At 34.2% G+C, this 26,969-nt stretch overlaps 1 protein-coding gene across 8 annotated transcripts in view; it reads left to right on the forward strand.

The window, feature by feature from the left end:
• Window positions 1-26,969, forward strand: part of LOC114335103 (kinesin-like protein unc-104) — a 380,719-nt gene that overhangs the window by 238,783 nt on the left and 114,967 nt on the right. For 6 of the 8 annotated variants that reach the window (XM_050655714.1, XM_050655720.1, XM_050655713.1 and 3 more), the window contains exons 8-10: window positions 7,556-7,695; window positions 12,894-12,935; window positions 19,459-19,578. In XM_050655714.1, the coding sequence (XP_050511671.1) occupies window positions 7,556-7,695; window positions 12,894-12,935; window positions 19,459-19,578 (302 nt within the window). The remainder of the gene's footprint in view (window positions 1-7,555; window positions 7,696-12,893; window positions 12,936-19,458; window positions 19,579-26,969) is intronic. The other 2 variants (XM_050655718.1, XM_050655719.1) reach the window with 1 other exon arrangement.

Here is a 26,969-nt window from a genome sequence, read left to right on the forward strand (position 1 = left end):
GGTGGTCTATAGCTATCTTTGTCTGTCGTGCGAGTGTGAGCGTATCTACCAAGAGGTAGGAGTAATGAAACGACAGTTACACAGAGGCGGCAGCCATCATATGCTAGAGCGAGAAAGCTAAGCGCCAGTAGAGAAAGATAGATAGACCACCGACCCGAACTGCTCCGCGTTACGCTATTTTTCGGAGTTGGCCAAATCTATTTGTATAAGATCTTTGGCCGTGACACACCTTAGGGTCGCTATCATAGATTAGATAAACCCGTAAGGCAACATCACACGGTCACTGCCGACCGGGAAGACCTTATCAAACGCAGCCTGATGGAGGAATTGGACAGAGCAATCTTGTCCAACTCCAACAGTCAAGCAAAAGCACCCACCTTTAAATCGTGGACCCATTCTGGTGAGATCATCAGAGTACCTAGTCTGTGGTGACGACTGCGTGGCTAGAAAAGGTTATAGATGACTTCAAACCGTGGGAGGAAGCATCACTAGCTGTTGTAAGTCAGGATAAGCTCCCGAAGCTTACCAAAGCCTCTCGATGGATCTCGTGGATGTTACTACCACCTCCGATGTCCCAGAAAGAGTGCTGTGGAGGCTAACGGCGTAAAGTCCAGACATGTCAGTTACGAGATAGTGCACCTTCCACCACGAGGTAAAGACTGATCTAAACGGAGACCTGTTCGTCTTTGGAATCGGAGAAGAGGACATGGCTGTCGTTAAGAAAAGACCAATGAGGCTGAGCTACGCGTCCACCTCATTGACTCTAAAAGCAAGCACCAAAAAAGAAATGAAGGGCACCTCCTCGGAACCAGGGAGCTCAGCTACTCGGCAGCCGAAGACGGTCACTGAGACTGAGACACCCATGGTCCACAGCAGGACGACGACCATCAGATGGTAGTCGACGAACCCTGCAGAGGAAGCGCAAAGTGACTAGGCTGCCGCCTTTTCAATCGAGGAGGAAATGAACGCCTAAAAGAATTAGTACGACACTTTCACCATGGCTAAGGACATCGATAAAAAGGTATTATTTAATGCAATCTCCAACACAAAAAGGTGGCAACGGCGACATTCTGCCGTCACCTGGATGTAACGGAAAATGCAATAGCATTAATCCGAGAACCTTGGATAACTAAGACCAAAATAACTGGTTTTAGCAGTCTAAATGGTCAAACCTTCAGCTTACAAAACAATTAACAACCGAGAACAGCATATATGTTCCCAGAAAAATCAAAGCCTCCCCCTGGTGAAGTTTTTCACCTCAGACATAACTGCGGTTAAAGTAAAATTCCCATGGGCAAAAGGCAAAAATAGAGAGTTAATACTAGCGTCGGTCTACCTATCCTCGGATGCAGCCACCGTACCACCAACAAAGGAGATCTGGTAGACCATTGTCTCAGCCAGAAGGTAGAACTTATAACCAGGAAAAACCTATGCTGGACAGTTGGTTTTTTAACTGGCCATTGTAACTGAGCAAACACCTCCAGACACTGGGCTAGTAGACACACCTCTGTGCAGGAAGTGTGAACGAGATGACGAAACTGTCGAGCATGTTCTATAATATATGAATGGCTGGAGTTTTCGTCAATACGAGAGTATGCGTTCGGCGAGACTTGACCTACACGTGCCGACATAGGAGAGATGTCTCCTGGTTATTTATCCACCTTCCTGAAAATGGTAGGATGGACAATGAGCTAAGGACGACAGCCCCCTGGGAGGATGCACAATGGGTCAATTGTGGCCTAAGTGCTGTGGGACTTGACTCGCCCTTCGTACTTTAAAGATACAGAGATAGTGCGGGACTTTTCCGGTGGGCCGGTAGGGTAAAACAGGCCGGCATAGCAGAAAATTATCGAAAGATTTAGCTGATCGCCCCCCCCCCTCTTAACAATGCTGGATCCGCCGCTGCAGTGAAGGAAGTTCGATGGAAAATAAAATACTTTAACCGAAAACAATTAAATTGAACCCCTTCTTCTACTATTTACCAGAAGTGACAAACTCATCCTTAGTGACATGTATCCGTCAGTTTCATTAATTAAATAGAACGTAAAAACGTATGCGAGGTAAGCATACAAGGGTTATACGAAAGGTACAGGGAGAATTTAATTGAAATGATATAAAGCTGAAATAGAAAAATAATAACTGCACAGGATATTTATTTGTGTTGACATCAAAAGTGTCCACAACGGAAGAGAATACAGAAAAGGAAACAAAGACGTAAAAATATTCTGTTACCCAGACGACGCAATATTGATAGCCCAAGATGAAAATAGTCTGCAAAGAATAGTCCACAGATTTAGCATAAGAGCAAAAGAATATTTTATATGAGATCTAACCTCAGAAAACGAAAACAATAGTAATCAGTAAAGAACCAATCAGATATAATAGAAATTTATGGCATCAGTATTGAACAAGTAATGTAAAACACCTTGGACTTACATTGTCCAGCTATGGATAACGGGACAAAGAAGTGAGATATCAAGTAAAAAAAGCATATAGACTAAGAAGTCAAGAATTTACAGAGCCAGTGCAAGACCTATAATGGCATATGCATCAGCAGTGGCGTAGCGTAGTGGGGGCGGCAGGGGCGGCCCGACCCTGGCGGCACTTGTTAGGGGGGGGGGGCAAAATTTAACAATAAATAATAAAAATATTTTGTAAATATTTGAACCATTTTATATTTTTATCGCAACTACAAATTCGAGCCGATTGAAAGGAGCACGGAATTTTTCATTACTTATTTTGTGACGAATTCGGGGAATTCCTTTTCTTTGAATGATATTTTGTAGCGACTGGCAACAACGTCTATACGACTTGTGGGAATTCCCCGTTTATGACTAACAATCAGCACAACTTTTTTCGGTACTTTAGATCGTTGCTTTTTTTCCCTCATCGACACATCGAAGTTCTGATAGCAGCTACAGGCAAAAGAAGGATTCCAAACACACGGTGGAGTGCAAGAGGCGATGCCGTAAATGTGACATGGCATCATTACAAAAACATTCTCGTCACTTTGGAAAAACTGACAGAGGCAGGTGAAAGCTTAAATACTAGGACAGATGCAGGTGCTTTACTAGTTTCGATGCAGTCATTTTCCTTTCTTTGTTTTTTGGGCCTGTGGCAACCTGTGATACATGAAGTGAATGATGCACAAAAATATTTACAAACAAGGGGACTTGATATAAGATTGTGCGCTAATAAGATATTGACAGAGAAAAGAGAGGAATGGGCAAATGACGCTGTAGGTTATGCAAAACATATGTGTGAAGAACGGATTCGCATCGGAGGCGCATAACAAGAAAGCATATTTTTGATGACGGAACTAGAGGTGCTACCTTGTCTGATGAAAATGAGTTGAGACGAAAGCTGTTTTCTTCGTTAGATAGAATTATTGCAGAAATTCGTGAGCGTTTTCAACAGCCACAGAATTTAACGGATAAGTTTGTTTATCTAACGTCGGCTATATTATTAGATCCAGACAACACTGAATGTAGAAATGTAGACTACACATCTGACGAAATTGACGAGCAGGGTTTCAAGCTATAAAAACTTCGACTGCGGACTTTCGTTGCGGCTACAGTCAACGAAATTGATTAATGCAGACTCACTTGAATTATTTAAAATTATTAAATCCAAGCTGGAAGATACTCTGCCTAATATTTTAATAATATTCCGAATATTTTTCACAGTTGCTATATAAGCAATGCTAGCTGTAAGAGTAGCTTTTCAAAATTGAAATTGATTAAAAATTATTTAACACCGACAATGAGTACTCTAAGACTAACTAATTTTGTTATTTTGTCTATTGAGCAAGAGGTGTGTGATGCGGTAGACATTGACGGTGCAACAAAAAACTTTGCTCTTAAAAAAGGTAGACGTATAAATTTTTAATTGAAGACGGAAGTTTTGTTTTTAATTCTAACAAATAATTATATAACTTTTTAATAAAGATAAAAATATAAATTTATAGTATCGTTCTAGTTCTAATTAAATATTGATTTTATTTAATTTTGTCGATCGTCAAGGTGTACCTAATCTTAAGTGATAGGTACCTAAGCTATATCAATGTATCTAATTGGTGAAAGTAAAGGAATTTTTGTATTTAAACGTGATTGTAAAACTTAGATAAATTTTTTCATTTTAAAATCCAACCTGTATAATACAAAAATAATGATGACTTTTCTCGCCGAAAAGTTCTCTATAAATAATGTAAGTAATGTATAGTATACAATAAATTAAAATACCTAAATAAGAGAGCGGCAAAATTGTCTTCCGCCCCGGGCGGCCGACACTCACGCTACGCCACTGTGCATCAGAAACAATACCCGACACGGCCACAATACAAAGACTATACTGAAAACGGCAGAAATTAGAGTACTGCGAAGAATTACATGAAAGACGCTGAAAGATCGAAACGGAGTGAAGACATTAGAAAAAAAAATGTAACGCACAGTGTATAAACTAATGGACACCAAATAGAAAAAAAATGGAATTACGACATAAGCAGAATGGGAGAGACCTGCGTGGTGAAAATCGCAAGAGATAAATCAATCGGTAGAAGTAGTATCGGCCGACCGCGCAAAAGATGGAGTGACAACCTTCCACAGAGGTATCATTCCGCCAATGAACAAGTAGAATTGATTATAAAGAGGAAGAAGAAAAATGGTGAATCAAAACATAAAAGTTAAGAAATGAACTAAATCAAAAGAAATTGTGAATGAAATAATGATTTGTAACGGTATTGTATCTATTAATTTCTGATCTAAAGATGTACCGCTTGAAAGCAAAATCCACGTGGCTTTCTGGCTTTCTGGAAAACCTTCCATTGGAAATACACTAAGCACCAAAATTAACGCACCACCTTAAAAATGGGACATATTTGATGTCTCGTATTTCCTAAACGTGCCGTCCGATTTTAGTGATTTTTTTAATATGTTATAGCTTTATTCTTAAAAAATATCGAAGTAATAATAATATTGCTTAACAGGTAAGTGTAATTGTATACCGGACCGGGTGTAACAATGATAGTGTGTTTTTTCCTCAAAGTTTGCAACACCCTGTGGAATATTCTAGCGTATATAAAATATTGAAATTAAAACTCAACTGTAGCCTTAGGCTTTCTTAACATTTTGCTTTTTGATTCATTCGCTTATGTGGGATGATAAAAAAGTTAGGTACTTTAACAACTAGCCATGTTATTCATCAATACAGGGTGTTTTTAAATAAGTGCGACAAACGGGATGTTGAATTTTTTCTTACAAACTGACGATTTATTTATTGCTCTAAAACCGTTTGAGATATGCAAAAGAAATTTGGTAGATTTTAAGAGGTAGTTATTACGCATTTTATATTATACAGGGTGAGGCAAATAAAGGGCCTATTAGAAATATCTCGAGAACTAAAGGCAACAGAATCATGAAAATTGGAATCAAGGGGTTTTGAAGGATGATCTATTAAATGAAAATATTTTCATTTCTTTGCAACTTCCGGTTATACTTATATATATACTTCCGGTTATATGCTTATAACTTCGTTTTTTAAATGGGACACCCTATATATTTTTACATTTTTGGATTCTCTTTGATGTCTTCTTTCTTAAAATATCAGGTTTTGTAATATTATACAGGGTATTTTAAAAGATAATTATGTTTTTTTATTAATTTCGTAGCAAAATGAACACCCTGTAGAATTGTAGTAGTTTGACATCTAAAACTCTACTTACGTTCAAATGATTTTTAATATACTCTACTATTGTTAAGAATCATTAGTATAGCTAAATTTTTAATTTTAGTATACAGGGTTGGTCGAAACTCGGAATGAGTATTTTCTCAGTTTTCTTAAATGGAACACCCTGTATTTTAGTATTGTAATGAAATGATATTTTATGGTACTTTTTTATTTCTTAAGCATTCTCTATACCTAACTGCTTTAATTTTTGCTTAATTGTTAAACGCACCAACAATCTTAACTAGGTAGGTATTTTGATAGCTAAACCATTATTGGTAATTTTAAGGACCAGTCTGGATTAATATGTATTTATTTCTGAAAAATTATTTGGGATTGAGTATTTTCACGGCCAACCTAATAAAATTTTACGTATTTTTTGTTGCAATTAATGTTTAGCTTGAATCACCAATAACTCACACATTAAAGCTGTTAGGTATAGGGAATGCTTAAGAAATAAAAAAGTACTATTAAATATCATTTCACTACAATACAAAAATACAGGGCGTTCTATTTAAGAAAACTCAGAAAATACTCATTCCGAGTTTCAACCAACCTTGTATACTAAAATTAAAAATTTAGCTATACTAATGATTCTTAACAATAGTAGAGTATATTAAAAATCATTTGAACCTAAGTAGAGTTTTAGATGTCAAACTACTACAATTCTACAGGGTGTGAATATTGCTACGAAATTAATAAAAAAACGTAATTATCTTCTAAAATACCTGGTATAATATTACAAAACCTTATATTTTAAGAAAAAAGACATCGAGGAGAATCCAAAAATGTAGAAATATACAGGGTGTCCCATTTAAAAAAACTAAGTTATAAGAAACTTCCGGTATAACCGGAAGTTGAAAAGAGATGAAAATATTTTCATTTAATAGATCATCCTTCAAAACCCCTTTATTCAAATTTTTATGATTCTGTTGCCTTTAGTTCTCGAGATATTTCTAATAGGCCAGTTATCTGCCTCACCCTATATACCATTGGCGTTATTTTATATTCACCATTGGCGTGTATACGGGATGTATCTAAGATGTTTATACGCGGTATGAACGAAAACTCATGATGCACCCGTGTGCATCACCGTACTGAGCGGACAGTCAAGCATGATGCACACGGGTGCATCACCGTACCGAAGGGATTAAAACCTACCAAATTTCATTTGCATATCTCAACCGGTTTTAGAGCAATAAATAAATCGTCAGATTGTAAGAAAAAATTCAACATCCCGTATCTCGGAAACGAAGCATTTGTGGACATATGTTTATAAAGCAAACGGTCATTATTTTTTCATGCAGAATTACCCCTGAAAGTTTGTCGCACTTATTTAGAAACACCCTTATTGTATTGATGAATAACATGGCTAGTTGTTAGTACCTAACTTTTTTATTATCCCACATAAGCGAATGAATCAAAAAGCAAAATGTTAAGAAAGCCTAAAGCTACAGTTTAGTTTTAATTTCAATATTTTATATACGCTAGCCTCTAGAATATTCCACAGGTTGTTCCAAACTTTGAGGAAAAAACACACTATAATTGTTACACCCGATATACAATGACACTTACCTGTTTAGCAATAATATTATTACGTCGATATTCCCGAAGAATAAAGCTATAATATACTAAAAAAATCACTCAAATCGGACAACATTTTTAGAAAATACGAGACATTAAAAATGTCCCATTTTTAAAGCGGTGCGTTAATTTTGATGCTTAGTGTATTTAATTTGGGCTGTTTACTTGGACCACTTAGTGTATCTTAGCTTGTTGTTAAATCTAAAGATTTTATTTATTCACGTTTACAAATATTCGTTTTCTTTTGTAGATATGCAGATAGAGCCAAACAAATCGTCTGCAAAGCCATCGTCAACGAAGACGCAAACGCCAAACTCATTAGGGAGCTTAAAGAAGAAATTCAGAAACTACGCGAGCTACTGAAACAGGAGGGAATAGATGTATGCGAAGGTAAGTACCTAGTACACACTTTAGTAAGATTTCTTTTACTTAGTTACTCTTGCTATTGTTGGCGTATCGAGGGTCCATCTGGAAGATTTTGCTTGGGTGTTACTGACAATATTACCAATTTTAAAACTTTTTGTTATTAAAATTTGTATATTTGTTTTGATCAGTTTGTATAACTAAACTCTGTATTAATGTTAAACACTAAAATTTTTTAGTAAATATGCCGATGTAAATGCGGTAAGAACCGATAAGAACCGGATGTAACTCTCATTCAATGAGGTAAAATTACTACAAGAAAACTGAAAATGTACTACTCAAAATGTAATATTACTTTTAAGATCAGTAAATTTAACCTAACGAAATTGTATGCTATTTTCTTGTTATTATTTTCCCCATAACTTTGACAAAAGTCAATAAATTTACCTGCTGGCAACTGCAAAGACCTTTGAGTTTGTAAAATTATCAGCGCTAAAATTCATAACACGTGCGCCTTTATGAAATTACATTAGTTCCATTTCATATCATTGCGCCAATTCTGAATGTTAATTAATAACGGTGTAAATTGTAATTAAAGTTTATAAAAATCACATTTTTTAAGTCCATAAAACTATCATCCATAAATACTATTAGTCTAGAGGCTGTTGAAAAGAGCTTACCCAACGTGAGCTAAGCCGATTAGAGTAAGTACGACTGACCAAATTATACCTACTTTATTATTGTCTATTATTATCTAATATTATTATCTAAAATTGTGAACAGCCGTAGCGCCGCGGCATGACAACTGGTCTCATAAGCCAGTGCGCCTGGGTTCGAGCCCCAGCACAGACAATCCATTTTTTATTTCTAAAAATGATACGAGCTGTTCACCGTGCCTCGGAGAGTACGCCGTCGGTCCCCCTGGGCTAGTGTAACATCGACACTAGTTACTTGAAACAGGGTTAAAGATGTAAATGGCGCCGGAACCTATCCGAAAGGATCTTCCCGGCAAAATGCCATACGATATTATTATTATTAATATCTAAAATAATAAGATAAGATAAGAGTAAGCCTCTGCCTTAATCCCCCAGAAAGATTTATGGAGTACCGAATTACAAAATCTTTTGTCATGTCTTTTAGACACGTTAATGTTTTGTCAATCGTTAATTTTACGAGGTCCGAATCAATCAGTGACCGACTTCAAAAACGATCGAATCATTTCAATAGTTTCAATAATTTTCGTTGTTGTTTAAAAGAAATAACAAGTAACCGATTGATTGAGCTGAATCGACTGAAAACCGAGAGCATTGCTTACCGTATTTCATATGTTTATATCGAACGAACGCATTCAGCCTCATGCCATATATCGGTCTTCGTCGCAAGGGCAGCTAATCTGACAAGCTCAACGTAGGTGGCGCTCGTGTAGTTGGAGGTCACGTCAACTTACGTCAAAACTTCAAATCAGTATATTTCTAAGTAAATATTGCATATCTGTTTCGCTGTGTGAATTAAACTTGAGAAAATAAAATCCCTCAATGTTGTGCTGTGCATTTGTGCTCACCGAGAACATCGGGACACCGATTTCCCAAAGATATTGTGATGAGAAAAAAGTGGATTGTAGCAATAAGAAGGGATAAATATGTGCCGACAATAAATGCACGTACATATCTGCAATAAAGATTTTGTTAAAACAGATATTGCCCCTAGATTCGACTGTAAAAGATAGAATACTTCATTATAAAATTCAGATCAAAATTTATTATAAACGCAGGGATCAAGATATGCAATTTTATATACATTCACACTGTTGCCACATCTACAACCGCTTTTTATGGAGTGAATATAGGAAAAAATTTATATTTGAAATAATAATATAGAAAAATGTGAAATAATAATCTGAAATAATTCTCAAGTTCTCAATATTTTTTAGTCACTAAAACATAGCCTGACCAAACCTGACCTAGTGTCATCGAAAATAATATAAACAAGTTAATAACTGAAAATTTAAATGACATATTACCTATAAAATATGCTTTAAAATGACTAAAACATAACCTGATCAAACCTAACCTCATCGAAAATAATGTAAACAAGTTAATAACTGAAAATTAAAGTTACCTAGTACCACCATTCAAATATTCTTTACAAACACCCAAATAATTATACTGAATTATACTTAATTAAATTAACACATTCTATATTTCCATAAGGAATTATATTTTTTTTAAACAAGGCAATATTGCAGAATCAACTGCGCTCAACCAAATGCTATTGACTGTAATACATCCAACTCCCACAGAAATCTGAAAGCACGTTGCCACTAGCGCCACTGTCGGCTTGCGGTGAAACTACGTTGTGACAACGTAACTTAAACAGTTAAATTTAATTTTATAAATTTTTGAATAAAAAGCTAATTTTGCTAAATTAAATTAAAATAAAAATAGTTCAAACACTTATACAAAGACAATAATAAAGCAATTTTATAAATGTAATATTAGATTACTCTGGTTATCACCGTAGACCACCTAGATGGCGCTATTTTTTGCTTCTTCAAATGTAATGGGAAATGTCAAGAGTTGTACGTATTACCAAATACTATTGACTGTAATACATACAACTCTTGACATTTCCCATTACATTTGAGGAAGTAAACAATATAGCCCCATCTAGTGGTGTGCGGTGATAACCAGAGCAATCTAACCTTACATTTATAAAATTGCTTTATTATTGTTTTTGTATAAGTGTTTGAACTATTTTTATTTTAATTTAATTTAGCAAAATTAACTCGTTATTCAAAAATTTATAAAATTAAATTTAAATGTTTACGTCAAATTGTGCATTTTCAAAAGGTAGTTTCACCACAAGCCGACAGTGGCGCTAGTGGCAACGTGCTTCCAGATTTCTGTGGGAGTTGGATGTATTACAGTCAATAGTATTTGGTATTACAGTCCATAGTATTTGGCTCAACCAATGCTTAAATCAAATTTACACCAAATGCGCAACTGTCATGGTGGCCATATTTTGAAAATATCACATTTTTAAACGAGATAAACACAAAAACTAATGCTTGGCGCACTTATCTGTGAATTTTAAATTGATAAGAAAGTAAGGCAGATATCATATACCTACACACTAGACTCGTGGGGGAGTGAGTAAATACCAAATAAATACCCTCAGATCTATAACCTCTGAGCTACAGAAATAAAATGTTGAGACGATGATTAATATAGTTTATCATTCAATAAGGGCTTCCTTTTTTCCAGTAACTTTCGCATTCCTTCTCCTCAATTCGTTTTTCAACGCACAAACAGTCCAAGATCCGTATGTTTCGGCCATAATTTATTATTTTTAAATCGTAATCAAAAACACCATATGTGATAATATACAAACTTCACGAATTGTCAAAACGTTGACCTCCAACTACACTAGCGCCGCCAAGCGGGAGCAACGGCGTACATAGCTGCCAGTGAGGAACGACCGAGGACCGAAAGTAATGAGAATATTGGCTGTGGGATTTTGTTTTGGTACGATCGGCGCAGTCTGCAGTCGATCAATCGATTTTTTGTCACCGCACGAGAGGTCAGGTGATCGGATCGTTATGAACTAGCGGGATTCGGTCGTTCAATACTTTGACGTGATTGAATAAAAACGAACGAATCAATCGCGATTGATACATCACTAACACACGTACATTGCCATTTGATTTTAGATTTATTTATATCAATTTACGTCGTTATTATTCAAATTCAGAGTTGGCACAATGATACGAAATTATTGAAATTTCGAGATCACTCTAGTCATATACATTTTATTTCATTTGAGTGACATTATATTTTCCATAAGATGTGTGCAGTGTCCTTTATGGTTAATTTTGTACATTTATAGTTTGTTCACTATTTTAATAGGCAAATTTACTACTACTGTAAGCAAAACTCTCGATGTCAATATTATTATTTTCTTTTTATCATCTGTAATTAAACCCATGACTGAAAAAACAGTCTTCTCCATACCTACATATTGTTGTGTAGTAATTACATGGGTGAAAGTTTCATGAAACAAAATATAAAAAGCGATGCTTTATGTTTGTGCGATCCGTCTGTCCTTCCTTGGTTTAATCCGAAAACAGTAACAGATACAGAAAAACTGATGACGTATTTGGATTCAGCATTATAAGTTCCATTGAGAAAATTATGAAACCGTAAATCTTTACTTCTGATTGTGAGATAACTAGAAAGGATACAGACATTTACTATTAATGTTTGATACCTAGATACTGTGTAGTGTGCAGTGGCGGATCCAGGGGAGGGCGATGTGGGCGATCGCCCCCCCCCTCAAACCAAGTTATATTATAAAGAGTATAAAAACATTTATTTTTCATAGAAATTTAGGCAATCGGCCCCCTCTTGATGATGTTGAATCCTGCTAGATCCACCACTGGTAGTGTGTAAATGTTTCCAGTCTTCTAGATTTTGTGTTTGTAGCCAGATTCGAGAGGCTTTCTTTTTGGTATCTATTAACTCTCTCATTTCTTGGAACCACTACTCCAGATCTTGGTTTCGCAACTTTTGCTTATACCCTATGGCCTCTAGTGTTGCAGTATGTATCCAGTTTTTTATTTGACAGTAAAGTTCTTCCACCGTCTTGTTTTCTTTTCAAATATTTTGTAGTGTCGTAGCCAATCTTTCGTATTTTCGAACATCGTTTGCCCATATTGATATTGCTGTTATTATCCTGGTATTGGTTAAGTAGTGATCCTATCCACACTTCGCTCCTCGATACACCCTTATCTCCAAAACTTTTAGATTTGATTGTTGGCGCATGATGACATAATAATTGACTTATTAAATCCTCTGTTGTTCATGTCCATGGATTAAGAAAATTTTTGTTTAACTGATAAAACAAAAAAAAATAATGAAGAATATTATCTCTTGAAAAGTCGATATATTAAAAAATACTATTTTGTTCATACTTTCCAACACATATAAATTCATATACATTCCCTGATTACTTGGTCTACTTCCGAGCAAAATAACAAAGGAGATACCCTCGTTCGCCAGGCTGTTATTCAAAATTATGTATGTATGTACAAAACTTATTTAGGCAAATCCGTAGAAATTATTCTTTAAGAAGTTAATTTTAAGTTAGTATAGAGTAACTAGTTTTGTTTCTTGAGAGAATTTAAATTTTGTGGCTGATGGCGTTTTTAAACTTTTGTCGCAATGCAGGCCCAGATGGCAAAGTTATTTATGAGAAAAGGGAGCCTCCCAGTAAGTACTCGCTTCATAATACAGGCTTCTGGCACTCAGTTTTTCATTATTACATACTCGTTTTTACTTATTTGAACTAAACATGTATTAGGATGTACGATCTTCGGATCAAATCGGAACAATGGTGGTGGACATTCTTTTATTACAATAAGTCAAATTTAAATATGTTGAATATTTTAATTCGTAATGTAAATCGTTTGCAAAACTTGCTTTGGGATTTCCATAATAAAAGATTTTTATATAAAGATATAGCTATAAACTAAGTTAATTCTGTGTCCGAATCTTGTACTTCTTCTTCAAACTCCTCATCTGAGCTTAAATATTTATTCTCTTCTCAGATTCCTCTTCTACATGATCTGTAAATAGTTGTAATACGTATTTAGAATTAATTAAAAACGATCGTAGCTATCGGTATTCGCTGTTTCTCACAGTGTTGCTTACCTATAGCGCTTCTCATTTATATGCACGCGTAATTTGTTTGATAACGTGGCAGTTGGAAAATTTCACCAAAAAACAAAATGCTTCTGAACACAGCAGACAAAATACCGACGAATATGTTGAGAAACATAATGGACAAATATTACCATAACAAATGTAGGCACATTAGTGAAAAAGCAAATATATAATAAAACTAATTAGACAAAAATGGCATTGTACAAATCCGTAGCAGAAATAATAACCTAACCCAAACACACGTACCCAACAGTCATTGAAATGAAAGGTATGAGCAAGAATTCGTGGAGATCGTATTGTTGGGCCATTCTTTTTGAGCAAAATTTAAACGGAGAAGCATATCTTAAATTATTAGATGACATTATTCAACTCATTTTGACAGAGATAATTAAAAATGATAAACGTACTCAGAAGATTATTTATTTTTCCAACAAGACGGCGCACCTTCTAACAAATGAACGGTTTCCTAGGCAATAGATTGAACGGAGAGGCTTTATTGAATGGTCAGCAAAATCACCCGATTTAATTCCTCTAGAGTTTTTCCCAGGAGAATATTTAAAGCGCAAAATTTATAATACCATTTCTGCTTCATTTGAATTACTAAGACTACGACAAGTACATGAATGTAGTCCAGTAACGCCTAAAATATTTCAAAATGTTTATGTTATTTAATTTACAGGGTTTGTGGTACTGGAAAGGAGGGGGTTGACAAATGAGAGATATTTATATCGTTAAAAGATGTTTCTTTTGGAATAAATGTCGACCTGTTTTAACATTTTCAAAAAATCCAAAATATCGGGAGGACTGACACTTTTGAGTGACCAACCCTGTATTGTTTTTTAGAGTTGTAATCTAAATAAATTACTTAAAGTTATCAAACAATAGCTGAATAGATAGAAATAATCGATACTCAATTAAATACAAACAAATATCTTAATAATAATATCTAACCTAACAATAACGCTTACATTATTATCTGCACCATAATTCAATGATTTGCGGAAGTAATTAAGATAATTGGTTAAACTTGATAAGCAATAACAGCTTAATCGAACTCCTGTGGTATTCGTACGTTACCTTACCGGAGCATATTCAAGCATTGTATTGTTAACTTCCATTTTAATCTATCACAGTTCAGTTAGCATTAGTTTATACACAACCGTGTGTTGGTCATCACTTAAATGTGTATTAGATCGAGCACGGTAGTAACACTTGTTTTTTTTTGTGTAAGTCAGTCACTGTATATACCTGTTAAGTGTTCAAAAAGTAAACAGAAGCAATGTAGAATATAGAAAATAAGATTAGGCATTTAAACTGTTGTTAATTTTTTGTGAATATGTTTCAACGTATTTAAGTACTAAAGTTGAAAATGAGACGTCGGTCGTCATATTCCATTTAAAATATCCATTTTTTACTTTATGACGATTTCTATTGGTAAATATAGATATATTCTTCATATTTATATGAGAGCTATTGCATTTTTCCACTCAGAAAATGGCTTAGGAAACATTTCCTATTTAACTTTAAACTTCAACTGCTTTGTTGTGTTGAAAATCGTTGACCACGCATTGATTTTTTACTTTTTTACTTTAGTTAGACCTTCTCTCAGTAGGTAATGAGAAAGTACGTCTTCGTTTAACTGTATAGGACTGATTCGATTGTTTATTTTTTTCATTTTTCTGAGGAAACTTCTCGTAAACAAATGGTTGTATACCACTCCGCATTTACAGATCTACGGATAGTCGCATATTAGATAGGTATATACTTGAGAGCAAAAAAATCGACTCACTCGATGAATTATACACGTTAGATGTCTCGAATTTTCTAAACCTGTTGTCCGATTTAAGTGATTTTTTAGTATGTTATAGCCTATTGGATGAAAAAGACCTACTCTTAGGCATTTTTTCATTGTCCCAGCCATAATTTTTACCAGCTGATCTTCTGCTAGATCTTTACCGTTTCTCAGCCTCATGGTTGCTTCATCTACCTCCTCTAAGCTTGATTGCTCACCTCATTTTCCTCTTAAGACTTTCAATCTCTCTGAAACATCTTCAACCCATAAAATAATACGGAGAAGACGTAGCAGCCCAGAAGTCTTATCTTTAAATGAATCGTAAGGTATCTACTACAGATTTTTTTTAGTTTGTTGAAAGCATTTCTTGCCTGTCCTATTCTTATTTTTCCTGTGTACTCATTATTCTTGTTAATTATATTGTTCCCAGATACTTATATTTTTGAACTTTTTTAATATGTTCCCATATTTTTTAGGCTTTCCTTTGTGTAGGGACAACGCATTTTCTTCATTGACTCCTACCACCGAGTCAATAATTTGTTGTAATCCTCAAGAATTTTCGCTGTTAGAATAGTGTCGTCTGCGAACCGTATATTATTGATTGGTCGACCATTTACTTTTATTCCTGTGGTTAGTTCTTTCAGTGCTTCCTGGATTATTTTGTATACAGTATACATTGAACACAGTAGCGAACTGGACACAGCCTCGCCTGACACACCTCTCAATTTGTATTTCTTCTGGAAAAACGCTGTTCTCCTTTATCACAACTATTCAGTTGTAATAGAGAGCGCTAATGGTTCTGTCTTTAATGTCTAAATTTTTCTTTTCAATTAATTTGATAGGGCGATTATGTCTGACCATATGGATGCCTTTGTTATAATCAAAAAATCACATGTACACTGGCTGGTGAATAATCATACATCTTTGCATAACTACATTTACAGCGAACAGAGTTTCCCTCGTTTCCAGTGCATTTAAAAAAATAGATTGTGTGTTCTGATGGTTGTGGTTGATTTTCGAAGTAGTTTATCCTTTCTACTTTCCGAAAGCCTCTCTAGGTTTTTTACTTTTTCATGTAATAAGTACTTAAGAAGATATTCTTTCTTTCAAAGCTTACTCAACCATTTTTCTCTTTGCCACATAAGATGCGACAAGAAGTTTTCTTCCAATATTGTACAATAATCGTGATGTACCTTAAACGACAACTTAGGTACTTAGGTACCTAGAAATCATAAGAAAACTTAAGTAAAAAACCTACAATAAACTAACTGTGTAATAGGATTGTTTAACGTTACGTAATGTAACAGGCATGAATTATATACATTTCCATTATCATTAGGTAATTAGTAACTTACAGAATATTTTTGAGATTTCTTTATCTTGCTTATTACTGCAGTCCATTACAATTGTCAATTAAGTACAAAAGGCTAGTAACAGCGATAGTAGCGGAATTTTTCTATAACATGTTTTTTATATCCTGGGTTATTTATTATATCAGGCATAAAAATATTATCAGGATAAACATAGTAACCACCAGAACAAGCTATTAAACCAGCTCAATGTATTACTGTTTTAATTTACTTTAGATAAGATATCTAAAACAAAAAAAAAATTTTATGTCTAAATATATCACATTTTACCATCAAAAGACATTAGATTCGTATTTGAATATGTAAATTAGGAACATTATTGTATTAAAATCGGACAGACTATAACTCCCCAGAGTCCAACTTATTTTTTTGAAAGAACTGTCAGACAAAGCGACCAACGTTTAGGTGTATTTTCAAAAAAAATATTAACTAAATGCTGTTCCAAAACTATTACCAATTTATTTTTAGAATATATAAGACAAATGTAGAATATTCTTATATTAAAGCTATCGTTGTTACTAACAAATAATATGTGATCTGTGAAAGAAAAATTCATTGATATTATGTTTAAATTAGCTTCTGTAGCATATCGTGGGCGTCTGGTGATATATTATAAATATGTGAAAAACCGGACAATTTAAAGGAACGGAGCCAAAATTTATTAAATCAGCATGTTGGGAAAATCATTAACAATTTTAAACAATAATAAAGAGTTAATAATCGATTATTACTATTTTGGTTTTGAAAAAAAGTAGTTCGTGTAACCTTCTAGTGTTAGGGTTTTCAGGTCATGTAAATACCCATAACATTACTTGATCCCTTAAATCAAAATTATTGAAAAAATTTCTAGTGTCAGTGCCGAGAATCGAACCCGGGTCCTCTAGCTTGTTAAGCCAATAAAATAACCACTGAGCTCAGAGTTGCCAGATGTGATTTTATAAAACCCCCACTTAGAAACTGAAATTCCCTCAAATTGAAGCTCAAATCCCCCAAATTTAAATTTGTGACGCATTTTATTAAATTAGTGGTCAAATATAGAGAACAGTAAACCAAAATATTATACTACCATACTTATCAACAGAGGTCCCTGGAAATAATTCATAGGTCTTATCTCTTCGATTATATGAGAGTATAATATACAGCTCTATGTATATTCGCAAATTTACTTTTCCATGACTTCTTAAAATCTTTCATAATTGCCCCCCCCCAAAAAAATCTCCTCCAACCATTTCTGCTTTGAAAAATTCCTCTGACGCTTTCAAATTATTCCAAAATTGTGGGAAAATACCCCAATCTGGCAACCCTGACTGAGTTAAGGCTGCCACATTTTGGTTTAAAGTGGCATATTTATTAAGGCAAGTACAGATATGATGTTGGTGAATACTTTTAATCTCCTTCCTTCCACTTATCATTTCTGGCATTAATAGTTGTTGTTCATCAAAGTAATTGATATTGTTCTCTCCTCATGATATGTCCCAGGTAGAGGAATTGTATCTTTTTAATTTACTCTTTTTTTAATAATTAGTACTTTATTCTCTTTTAGAGTACCTAAATAATTGTATTTTCTTGCCCTTTAAATTTATGTTTTCTCTGTTACAGTCCGATTTTGGTATAAGCATAAATTTGATTTTGTTTAGTGATAGTTCATACTCAGCCTTGTATCGTCTGTATATTTCAGATTGTTAACTGCGCTTTCATTAATTTTAATGCCATATTCCAGATCAGCCAATGCTTTTGAACAAATGTTATAAATATAAAGCATTAGGGAATGCACACAACTCTGACGAACCTTCCTGTTTTTATTTCTATATCTGCAGATATCTGTTTTCTTATTTGTACTACTGTTCTTTGGCCATCTTCCTCATTCTTTAAGCTCTTGTCAGGGCGTGGTGGCACTATCAATATTGTTAGCTTGCTGTCTCCATTGGTTGCGATCATGTCCTAGATGAACGGCTTCATGTAGGAATTTTCCAACCAGTCTTCATTTGGTCTGCCCATCGTGTTATAGATCTTTCTCATGCTCTTTGGCCTTCTACCTTTCCTTATACAACCCATAGTTCCATGGTCCCCGTTCTTCTGGCTATGTGACGAATGAATTCGAGTTTGATCGGTTTAGTTTTTCTAATAGCCCCTTTTAATCTTTTTATGTATATTGAAGCTGTCATTTTTATGTTGTAGCTCCTCAGTTTCTTCACACTTTGTTTTATAAAAATGTTTTCTATCACTCTTTACTTTGTATTTGATATTTTGTGGCTCTGTATTGCCATTTGCAATGTAAAACCGCAAAGAAAAGTTATTTTTTAATCCATGGTATGAAGGTTTTCATCGGTTATCTACTCCTGTTTTGTCTTATCTGTTGCATTCCTACATATTTTCTTCGCAGGCTCTACCAGTCATGCAAGTGACATGGAACTGAACTTAAAATGCTGCTATGGAAATAAACGATAAATTTGCTCAAACAGAGAACCACGGAGAACACTAATGTTGCATTTTGAATATAAAGTACTTCAGAATAGCCAAATTATATTACTAATTCACATTCAATATTACAAAAAGTGCAAATGTAGCTCCGCTCCATTATATACCGATATATTTAATTACGGTTTAGTATATTTTTAAAAGGTCCAGTAGACGCCCACGTAAACAAATCAGCCTATTGTAGCAGTAATCTTTCTACAGTATCTGAAAGTATTTCCGAAGAAATCAGGAAGAATGATCGCTTTTGCTTTAATTCACCTAACGCCATGTTTCCATGGACAACTCCCTAACCTATATATGTAATGATATCAGACAATTTTTATATATTAGGGAGTTGTTAAATGCGCCGGAATGATTTCAGTGTGTATATACAGCTTTTAGTATAAACGGTTTAGGGTTTTAAATATATTACGAGTTAAATCTGTTGTAGGAGCAGGTGACAGCATTCTCACCAAAAACAACAAAGAAATAGAGCGAAGTCGTTCACAATCCACTTCTTTAGCTGAAGAAGCCGTAGACCAGTTGCAAGCTAGTGAAAAACTTATAGCAGGTAAGCTGTAAACCATGTTTCATTTTGATATTTTTTGACCCCTGTTGAGCTGCCCCCCGCCCCACTTGCAAAAATTAAAAAATAAATAGCGCTGATTTATGAGCTTTCCTATTTCGCAAATTAAAAATCTTGAGCTCGTTACACTGGGCAGGAATTTAATATTTTAGAGTCAACCCCTCCCACTACTTAAAATGGGATATTGAATCGATCTTTGTGGCAGAATTGTGAGCTATTTATGAGCTTTCGAAGTGATATAGTTTCGATTTTTGAGCTCATCCACTTCACCCCCAAACAACCCTTTAATTGGTTCAACTTAGAGAAAAATGCTGAGAAAAATTAAAATATATCGTATCGCGGATATAATTCGTATAGCTTATATATTCTAAGAATAAACTCTTAAATCACGCGCACTTCGATTATTGAGCTACAACCCCTTCGCAAGAAAACCACCCCATCTTCCCGGCTTAAGAGAGAGTTGTACTTAAAATGAATTAAGTTAATTATTTAGCGACTACATATCGTTTAATAATTTATGAGCCCGCAAAATACGCGCATTTAGATAATTAAATTGCAAAAAGTCACGGAAGGTAAAAATCAACTATTACCTTCGATTTCGGTGAACCTCAATCGATTTTCACGAAAATTGGTAAGTGGTTAGAGGATACCTCAAGAAACAAAGGTGACATGGTGCCATCGTGCGCTTTTACCCTGAGGGTGGCTACCAACCCTTCTCGGGGGATGACAATTATTTTATTAAAAATAACTGCACAAATCAATAAAAGAACAAATTAAAAGCAAAATTTATTATATAAAGTTATTAAAATAAGTCAATACTTTTTAAGTTTTTAAATCGACGCTGCCAAGGCAAAACGGCATAAACGCCAAAATGGCCAGTTTTGAGGTAGATGCACGAAAAAATAGGATTTTAATTTCCGCACCAGACAGTCACCGCGGCATATAATATCATAATATATCATCAATAATAAGAAGATCATGCAATATAGAAGACATAAATGGATGGGTCACAAAACGGAAACAGGAGTTGAACGAACACATTAGTAGAATGGCAGATGATGGGATAGTACGAATAGATAAGTCACCAAATCGACGAAGAAGTATTGATAGACCAAGAAAAAGATGGTGCGATAATTTAAACAATTTAGGAGGCTAATATTGAAGAAGAAACAGGCTTTAGAGCCTACATACCAGAAAGAAGAAGAAGATATTTGTTTCGCTGTGTGAATTTAATTTGAGAAAATAAAATGCCTCAGTGTTGTGCTGTGCCTTTGTGGTCATGGAGAACATCAAGACACAGGTTTCCCAAAGATATTCTGATGAGAAAAACGTCGATAAATCTTAGATCAACATAAGTATTTTTATTTTGGTCTGGGCTATAGAAATAAAACATTAAAACGATGATTAACATAGTTTATCTTTCGATAAGGGCTTCCTTTTTTTAAGTAACTGTCGAATTCCTTTTCCTCGATTCGTTTTTCAACGCACAAACAGTCCAATATTCGTATTTTTCTGCCATAATTTATTATTTATTAAATCGTACACAAAAACACCATATACAAACTTCACGAATTGTCAAAACGTTGACCACAAACTAGACTAGCGCCGACAAGCGGGAGCAACGGCGTACATAGCTGCCATTGGTGCCATTCCTAGACTTGGAGAAAAACAGAATAGACCAGAATAGACTTGAATTCAAGCGTTTGTTTATTTATTTCGGTATCTTTTCATCAAGCTTTATAATGAAAATTGCATTTGTTGTGCAGCCTCGCACAAAGTCAAACTGATTATCGACGATTTCAGTTTCTTCACGACTTTCTACTAATATATTCTTCTTCCTTAGCTTTTCGCTTTTCAAGGGTCGGTTTTTTACTGTTCTTCGCCACTCATTTCTGTCCATCTTGTCTTCTTCACCTAAACCTTTCTCCCTCAAGTTCCCTGTCGCATTCCTTCCAGTCCTTCAATCTTCTTCAACCTTCTCTAGGTTTTACTCTACCTCTCCTTTCATCAACTTCTAACAGTTCGTCTCTATCCTTCCTCCCACATAGTTTTCATTTCTACGTCTAGCGTGATCAAGCCATTGCAGTCTTTGTTCTTGAATTTTTTTTGCGTTTATACTCCAGCTTTTTTCTCAGTCAAGTCCTTCCTGATCCGAGTTTTACCCAGCATCTACCGTAACATTTTCATTTCAGCTACCTCCACCATTTTTCCCTGAGTCTTCTTTATATACCACACTTCACCTAGGTACACCAACGCGGGTTTCACCACACTCTTATGTATCTATCCTTTCAGCCCTTCCCAGATTTTTCGATCACAGAGTATTTGTTTATATCGTAGCATTCACTTATTGTGACAAATGTGATAAAAAACAAAAACTGTGCGAAGAAATAAACTAAAATCTAAACCGTTGGCGTACTAATTTAACTAATTAAGAAGGTAAATAAAATTTTAAAAGCCTTTTTAAATAAATAATTTAAATTAAAAAAATTAAAGACTAAGACCAAGACATTGCTATTAAAAAATGTTTAGGTGATTCTTATTCTGGCTTAGGAATGAAAGTAGAGTATTTGAAAATACCAGAAAAATGTGTCCCCCTTTAATCAAAAATTCACCTGTCGCCGGATTTTTCAAAAATGTAGTTCCTGACAATACCTCGGTTTCGTTTTCACCCGGCCACCCTGTATATTATGTTTAGAAATCGCCAGGGCCTCCGCTACCATATGTGCAAAGTGTTCATTGCACACGGGCGTCATCATTTAGGGGCGCCAAAACCCAGGCGACAAAAATTTAAAAATAATTTGCAAAACTAATAGAAATTAATTTTAAACCAAAAGTTGAGAAATTAAATAGGATTAGGTATAATTAGTGTGACCAACTAGCCCGAAAAATCTTTTTCGGCAAGTAATTATGGAGCAATAATTAAATAACTTGGTGAAATAAAAGCTTTCTTGGTATAGATTATAACTGCAAAAGCCGGTGAAAATTAAACAAATATGTTAGCAACAATTCAATTGTTAATTAACAATTTACAGTCGCAATAACAACTAAAATAATCATGAAACATTGATTAAACTTTGAAAGATTATAAATATGTGATGCCTATTTAATATTTTGTCGACAAAATATAAATTTTTCATTTTTTTCCATAATCTTTAAATGTTTAACAAAAATAGTTATAAACAAATTAACATTTCTCAGAAATTGTTTATTATATTATAATTTTAAAAAAATGCTTAAAATGCGTATTTCAAAGGTCTTGAAAACGAATGCTTTAATATTTTTTTCTAACCATTTGCAATAAAGTTATGAAACAGCAAAGTAAACATACGATTACTCCGTTTTTTATAATTTGTTTTAATTGTTTCAAAGCTTAAAAATGAGTTTATGGTACAAACTAATTACTCTCAAAAAATATCAAACATTAGTTCAATGGTTATATATTAATCAAAGATTAAAAATGTTTTTTTTTGTAATTTTTAGCGCGAAAATAGGCTTGATACAGAGCCGAAGCTTAATTTTATTTATTAACTACTGTACGTCGCGGGTGGTTGTCGCTTCGAGTGAAAATGTTATTAGCTACGGTACTGTATTAGTCTGCTTTCGCGCGTGTAAATTACAAAAAAAAAATATTTATAATCTTTAATTAAAATGTAACCATTAAACTACTAATCGATATTTTTTGTAAGTAATTAGCTTGTACTTTTAACTAACTTTTACGCTTTGAAAGAATTAAAAAAAATTATAAACAACATAGTAATCTTATGTTTACTTTGCTATTTCATAATTTTCAAAATCCTTAAAATACGCGTTTTACCTATTTTTTAAAATTAGAATATAATAAAAACTTTCTGAGAAACGTTAATTTGTTTATAACTCTTTTTTTTAAACATTTAAAAATTATTCAAAAAAATTAAAAATTTATATTTTGTTGACAAAATATTAAATAGGCATCTTATATTTATAAGATTTCAAAGTTTGATCAGTGTATCATAATTATTTTGGTTATTATTGCGACCGTAAATTATTCATTAACAATTGAATTGTTGCTAAAATATTCGTTTAATTTTCACCGGCTTCTGAAACTATAATCTAAACCAAGAAAACTTTTATGTCACCGAGTTATTTAACTATTGGTAGATAATTTCTTATCTAAAACTTTATTTGAAATTTAAAGATTTTGTTGGGAAAACCCGCATTTTCCGAGGAAAATTTTCGTCGTAGCAGATCTGGAAAAACACGTCTATATGCAGAATTTAATTTCGGTGAATTTTTATTAGGGTGTTTTTGGTGTAGAGTTAAAATGTTCGGAGTTATGGAGCAAAAATTGAAAAAAACACGATTTGGGGGCGCCATTTTGTTAATAAAAAAAGAAGCACACTATCTGCGGACTTTGCATACCTATATTATTAATATATATAATCATAAGCTTCGATTCCAGCAATAAAATTGCTGGTAAATAACTTTTCCCAAAAATGGCCTATTCTCCGATAATCAGCCCAGACTATGAAAGATTAGCAACGAAATACATACTGTCTGTGCGCGCATGCGCCCGGCATGTGATAAAATTTCACTCTCGATCGTAAAGAAGTATAACTTCAAAAATGGCCCGATTTTCATTGAAAAGTCCCGGATTTCAGGTATTTTTTTCAGCCTTGTCCCGGATTCGACTGAATTGGAGTTGGTCACACTAGGTATAATACTAAATACACACGAAACATATTTAACCTTTAACTACACGCGCTGGCGTATTTTGTACTCCAGATATAAGAATTCTACTGCAAATATATTTAAAAATTTAATTTTTGACCTTGTTTATCTCTCTAACCTATCATTGGAATGTGCTTTACAATTTGGTTTTAGTTTCGTTATAATCGGCTTTCTGGGAGATCGTAATTTACAGTTTTTATTTGTTGTTTCCGGTGATGGACAATATACGCCACGATTATATTAATATAAGTAGTAATATAAGTACATATTTCAATTGTTTTTTAGTCATTATGGCACAACACATATTTTTCTTTATAAGCAATACTTTTTCTCCTGTAAAAAATCACATTTCAAAAAATTTTTTATTAGTAATTTTATTTATCATGGAATCCAGTTATTCCATGATTCCAGTTATAAATCCCAATCGACTTACTGAGAAGGAACTCCAAGTATTCACTGATGCCGAATAAGGTTTATAACAAACAACTAAGTGTATTTTTGCAAAAGAAAATAAATCCGCTGTTTTTAAGTGTTATTTTCTTGTGGCGTATAAAGTACGCCACGCGTGTAGTTATGTTATAACTTGATGCGCGGGTAGTTAAAGGTTAAATTAAGTGACAGCGATCTTTTAAAACGTTATTTTGTTCTTAAAGAATGACTGACAGATCAGGATAATAAGGATAGGTATAGACTCCAATGATTTGTTTAATGAAATTGAAAAGTTATTTTCATTACCTGATGATACTGACCCCTTAAGTATTTTACAATATATATTTGAAAACAATTTAATCTTCAACCTTCCAAACATAAGCATTTCACTAAGAATTCTTTTGACATTACCTGTATCTTTAGCTGCTGACGAGCGATCTTTTTCAAAGTTAAAAATCATTTGGACAATGCTTCAAGAACGATTGCCTGGTCTAGCAATATTAGCAATTGAACAAGAAATTTTTGATGGTATAAATGTTAGAGATGTAATTGATGAGTTTACAACAGCAAAGTCTCAGAAAATATCGCTACTACAAAAGCTATTTTTTATTTTTCCATTGTACCTATAGCCCAGTAATTGGACGTGCAATACGACGATACCGTATAATTTTCAGGGTGACCAACGAATTACACGAAAATTTGGATGTAGGTTCTACCCTTACCCTCCACTTCAAAGTTGGACTTGTGTCGTTGGTTGCTTTTGCTTGGGGGGTGAATATTACCCCTTCTCGGTGGTGAAAAAATATAGGTTTTTTATATACAAGAAATGGACATGTTAACAGTATTTATTCATTTATATTTAATGACAGTGACAACATTATATTAATCTAGAAACATAAAAACATTAGTAACTAAGGTAGACATTAGTAGCCTTAGATCTTAACTACTAAATATATAACAGTCCTCCGCCCCAATTCCCAACTACAAGACTAGAGGTGCTGGCAGCAGCTGATCTAAGTGACGTTTCCAAAGTAGACCATCATCTGTTCGTATTTCATAATGTAAGTAACCTATGCGTCTGATTACATTTCCAAATACCCATCGTTGATCACTGCAGTACTTTCTAGCCTGAACTCTGTCTCCCAAGGCAAATTCCCTACCAGGTGTAGGCCTGTCTGATGGAAAGGAAGTTGTGTGTTTGCAAGGTTTTCTTAACATTGCATGAAGATCCGTTCTAATTTCTCGTCCGAACATAAGCTCATACGGGGTGAAACCGTTAATACCTGGTGTACGACGTAAACGTGTTCGTACTTTAAGTAGTTTATCAGTTAAGCTATTGCTCTCCCCCGCTAAGCTGCGCAGGGTCCTTTTTATAGTTTGTACAAATCGTTCTGCTTGACCGTTCGTTGCTGGGTGATATGGAGCAATAGTTCTATGGGTGATACCGCAATTGGATAGAAATTTGTTAAATTCTGCTGAAACAAATTGTCGGCCGTTGTCAGATACCAGCACATAGGGATTTCCGAACGTGGAAAATATTTGTCTTAGCGTTTGTATACACCACGAGCTAGTTGTTACCTTTGTAGATATAATTTCCACCCATTTTGTATATGCATCTACCACAATGAATAGTTGAGAACCAGAAATTGGTCCAGCGAAGTCAATATGGATTCTTTGCCAGAGACCTGTGGGCTCTTCCCAGTAATGTAAATGTGTCTTTGGTGGTTCATTTTGTTCTAAACGGCATGATCTACATGATTTAACTTTTTCTTCAATATCTTTATCAATATTTTTCCAGTAGACATGACTGCGTGCTAGTTGTTTCATCTTTAATATACCAATATGTCCCGCGTGCAGTTCGTTAAGAATAAATTTACGAAATTTATGTGGTATTACTACCCTTGTTCCTCTTAAAATACAGTCATCTTGTAAAGTAAATTCATTGTCTTTGTATCCATATTGTTTCAGAGATTGACCTGTTCTTAGTGCTTTAATTATTTTCTGTAATTCGATATCATTTTCTGTCTCCTTAGCGATTATATCTGGGCTAATTTCTAATATCTGAATTTGTTGTATTTGGTATAAGCCATGTTGATCTACTTCATATGTATTTATATTCTCAACAAGAAACCGCGACAAAAAGTCTGCGTTAGCATTTTTTGTGCTTGTTCTGTACTGTATATCATAATCAAATCCAGATAAAAAATGAGCATAATGAAAAAGTCTCATTGTACTCAGTT

This window comes from Diabrotica virgifera, chromosome 7, assembly GCF_917563875.1.
Source record: "Diabrotica virgifera virgifera chromosome 7, PGI_DIABVI_V3a".
NCBI lineage: Eukaryota > Metazoa > Arthropoda > Insecta > Coleoptera > Chrysomelidae > Diabrotica > Diabrotica virgifera.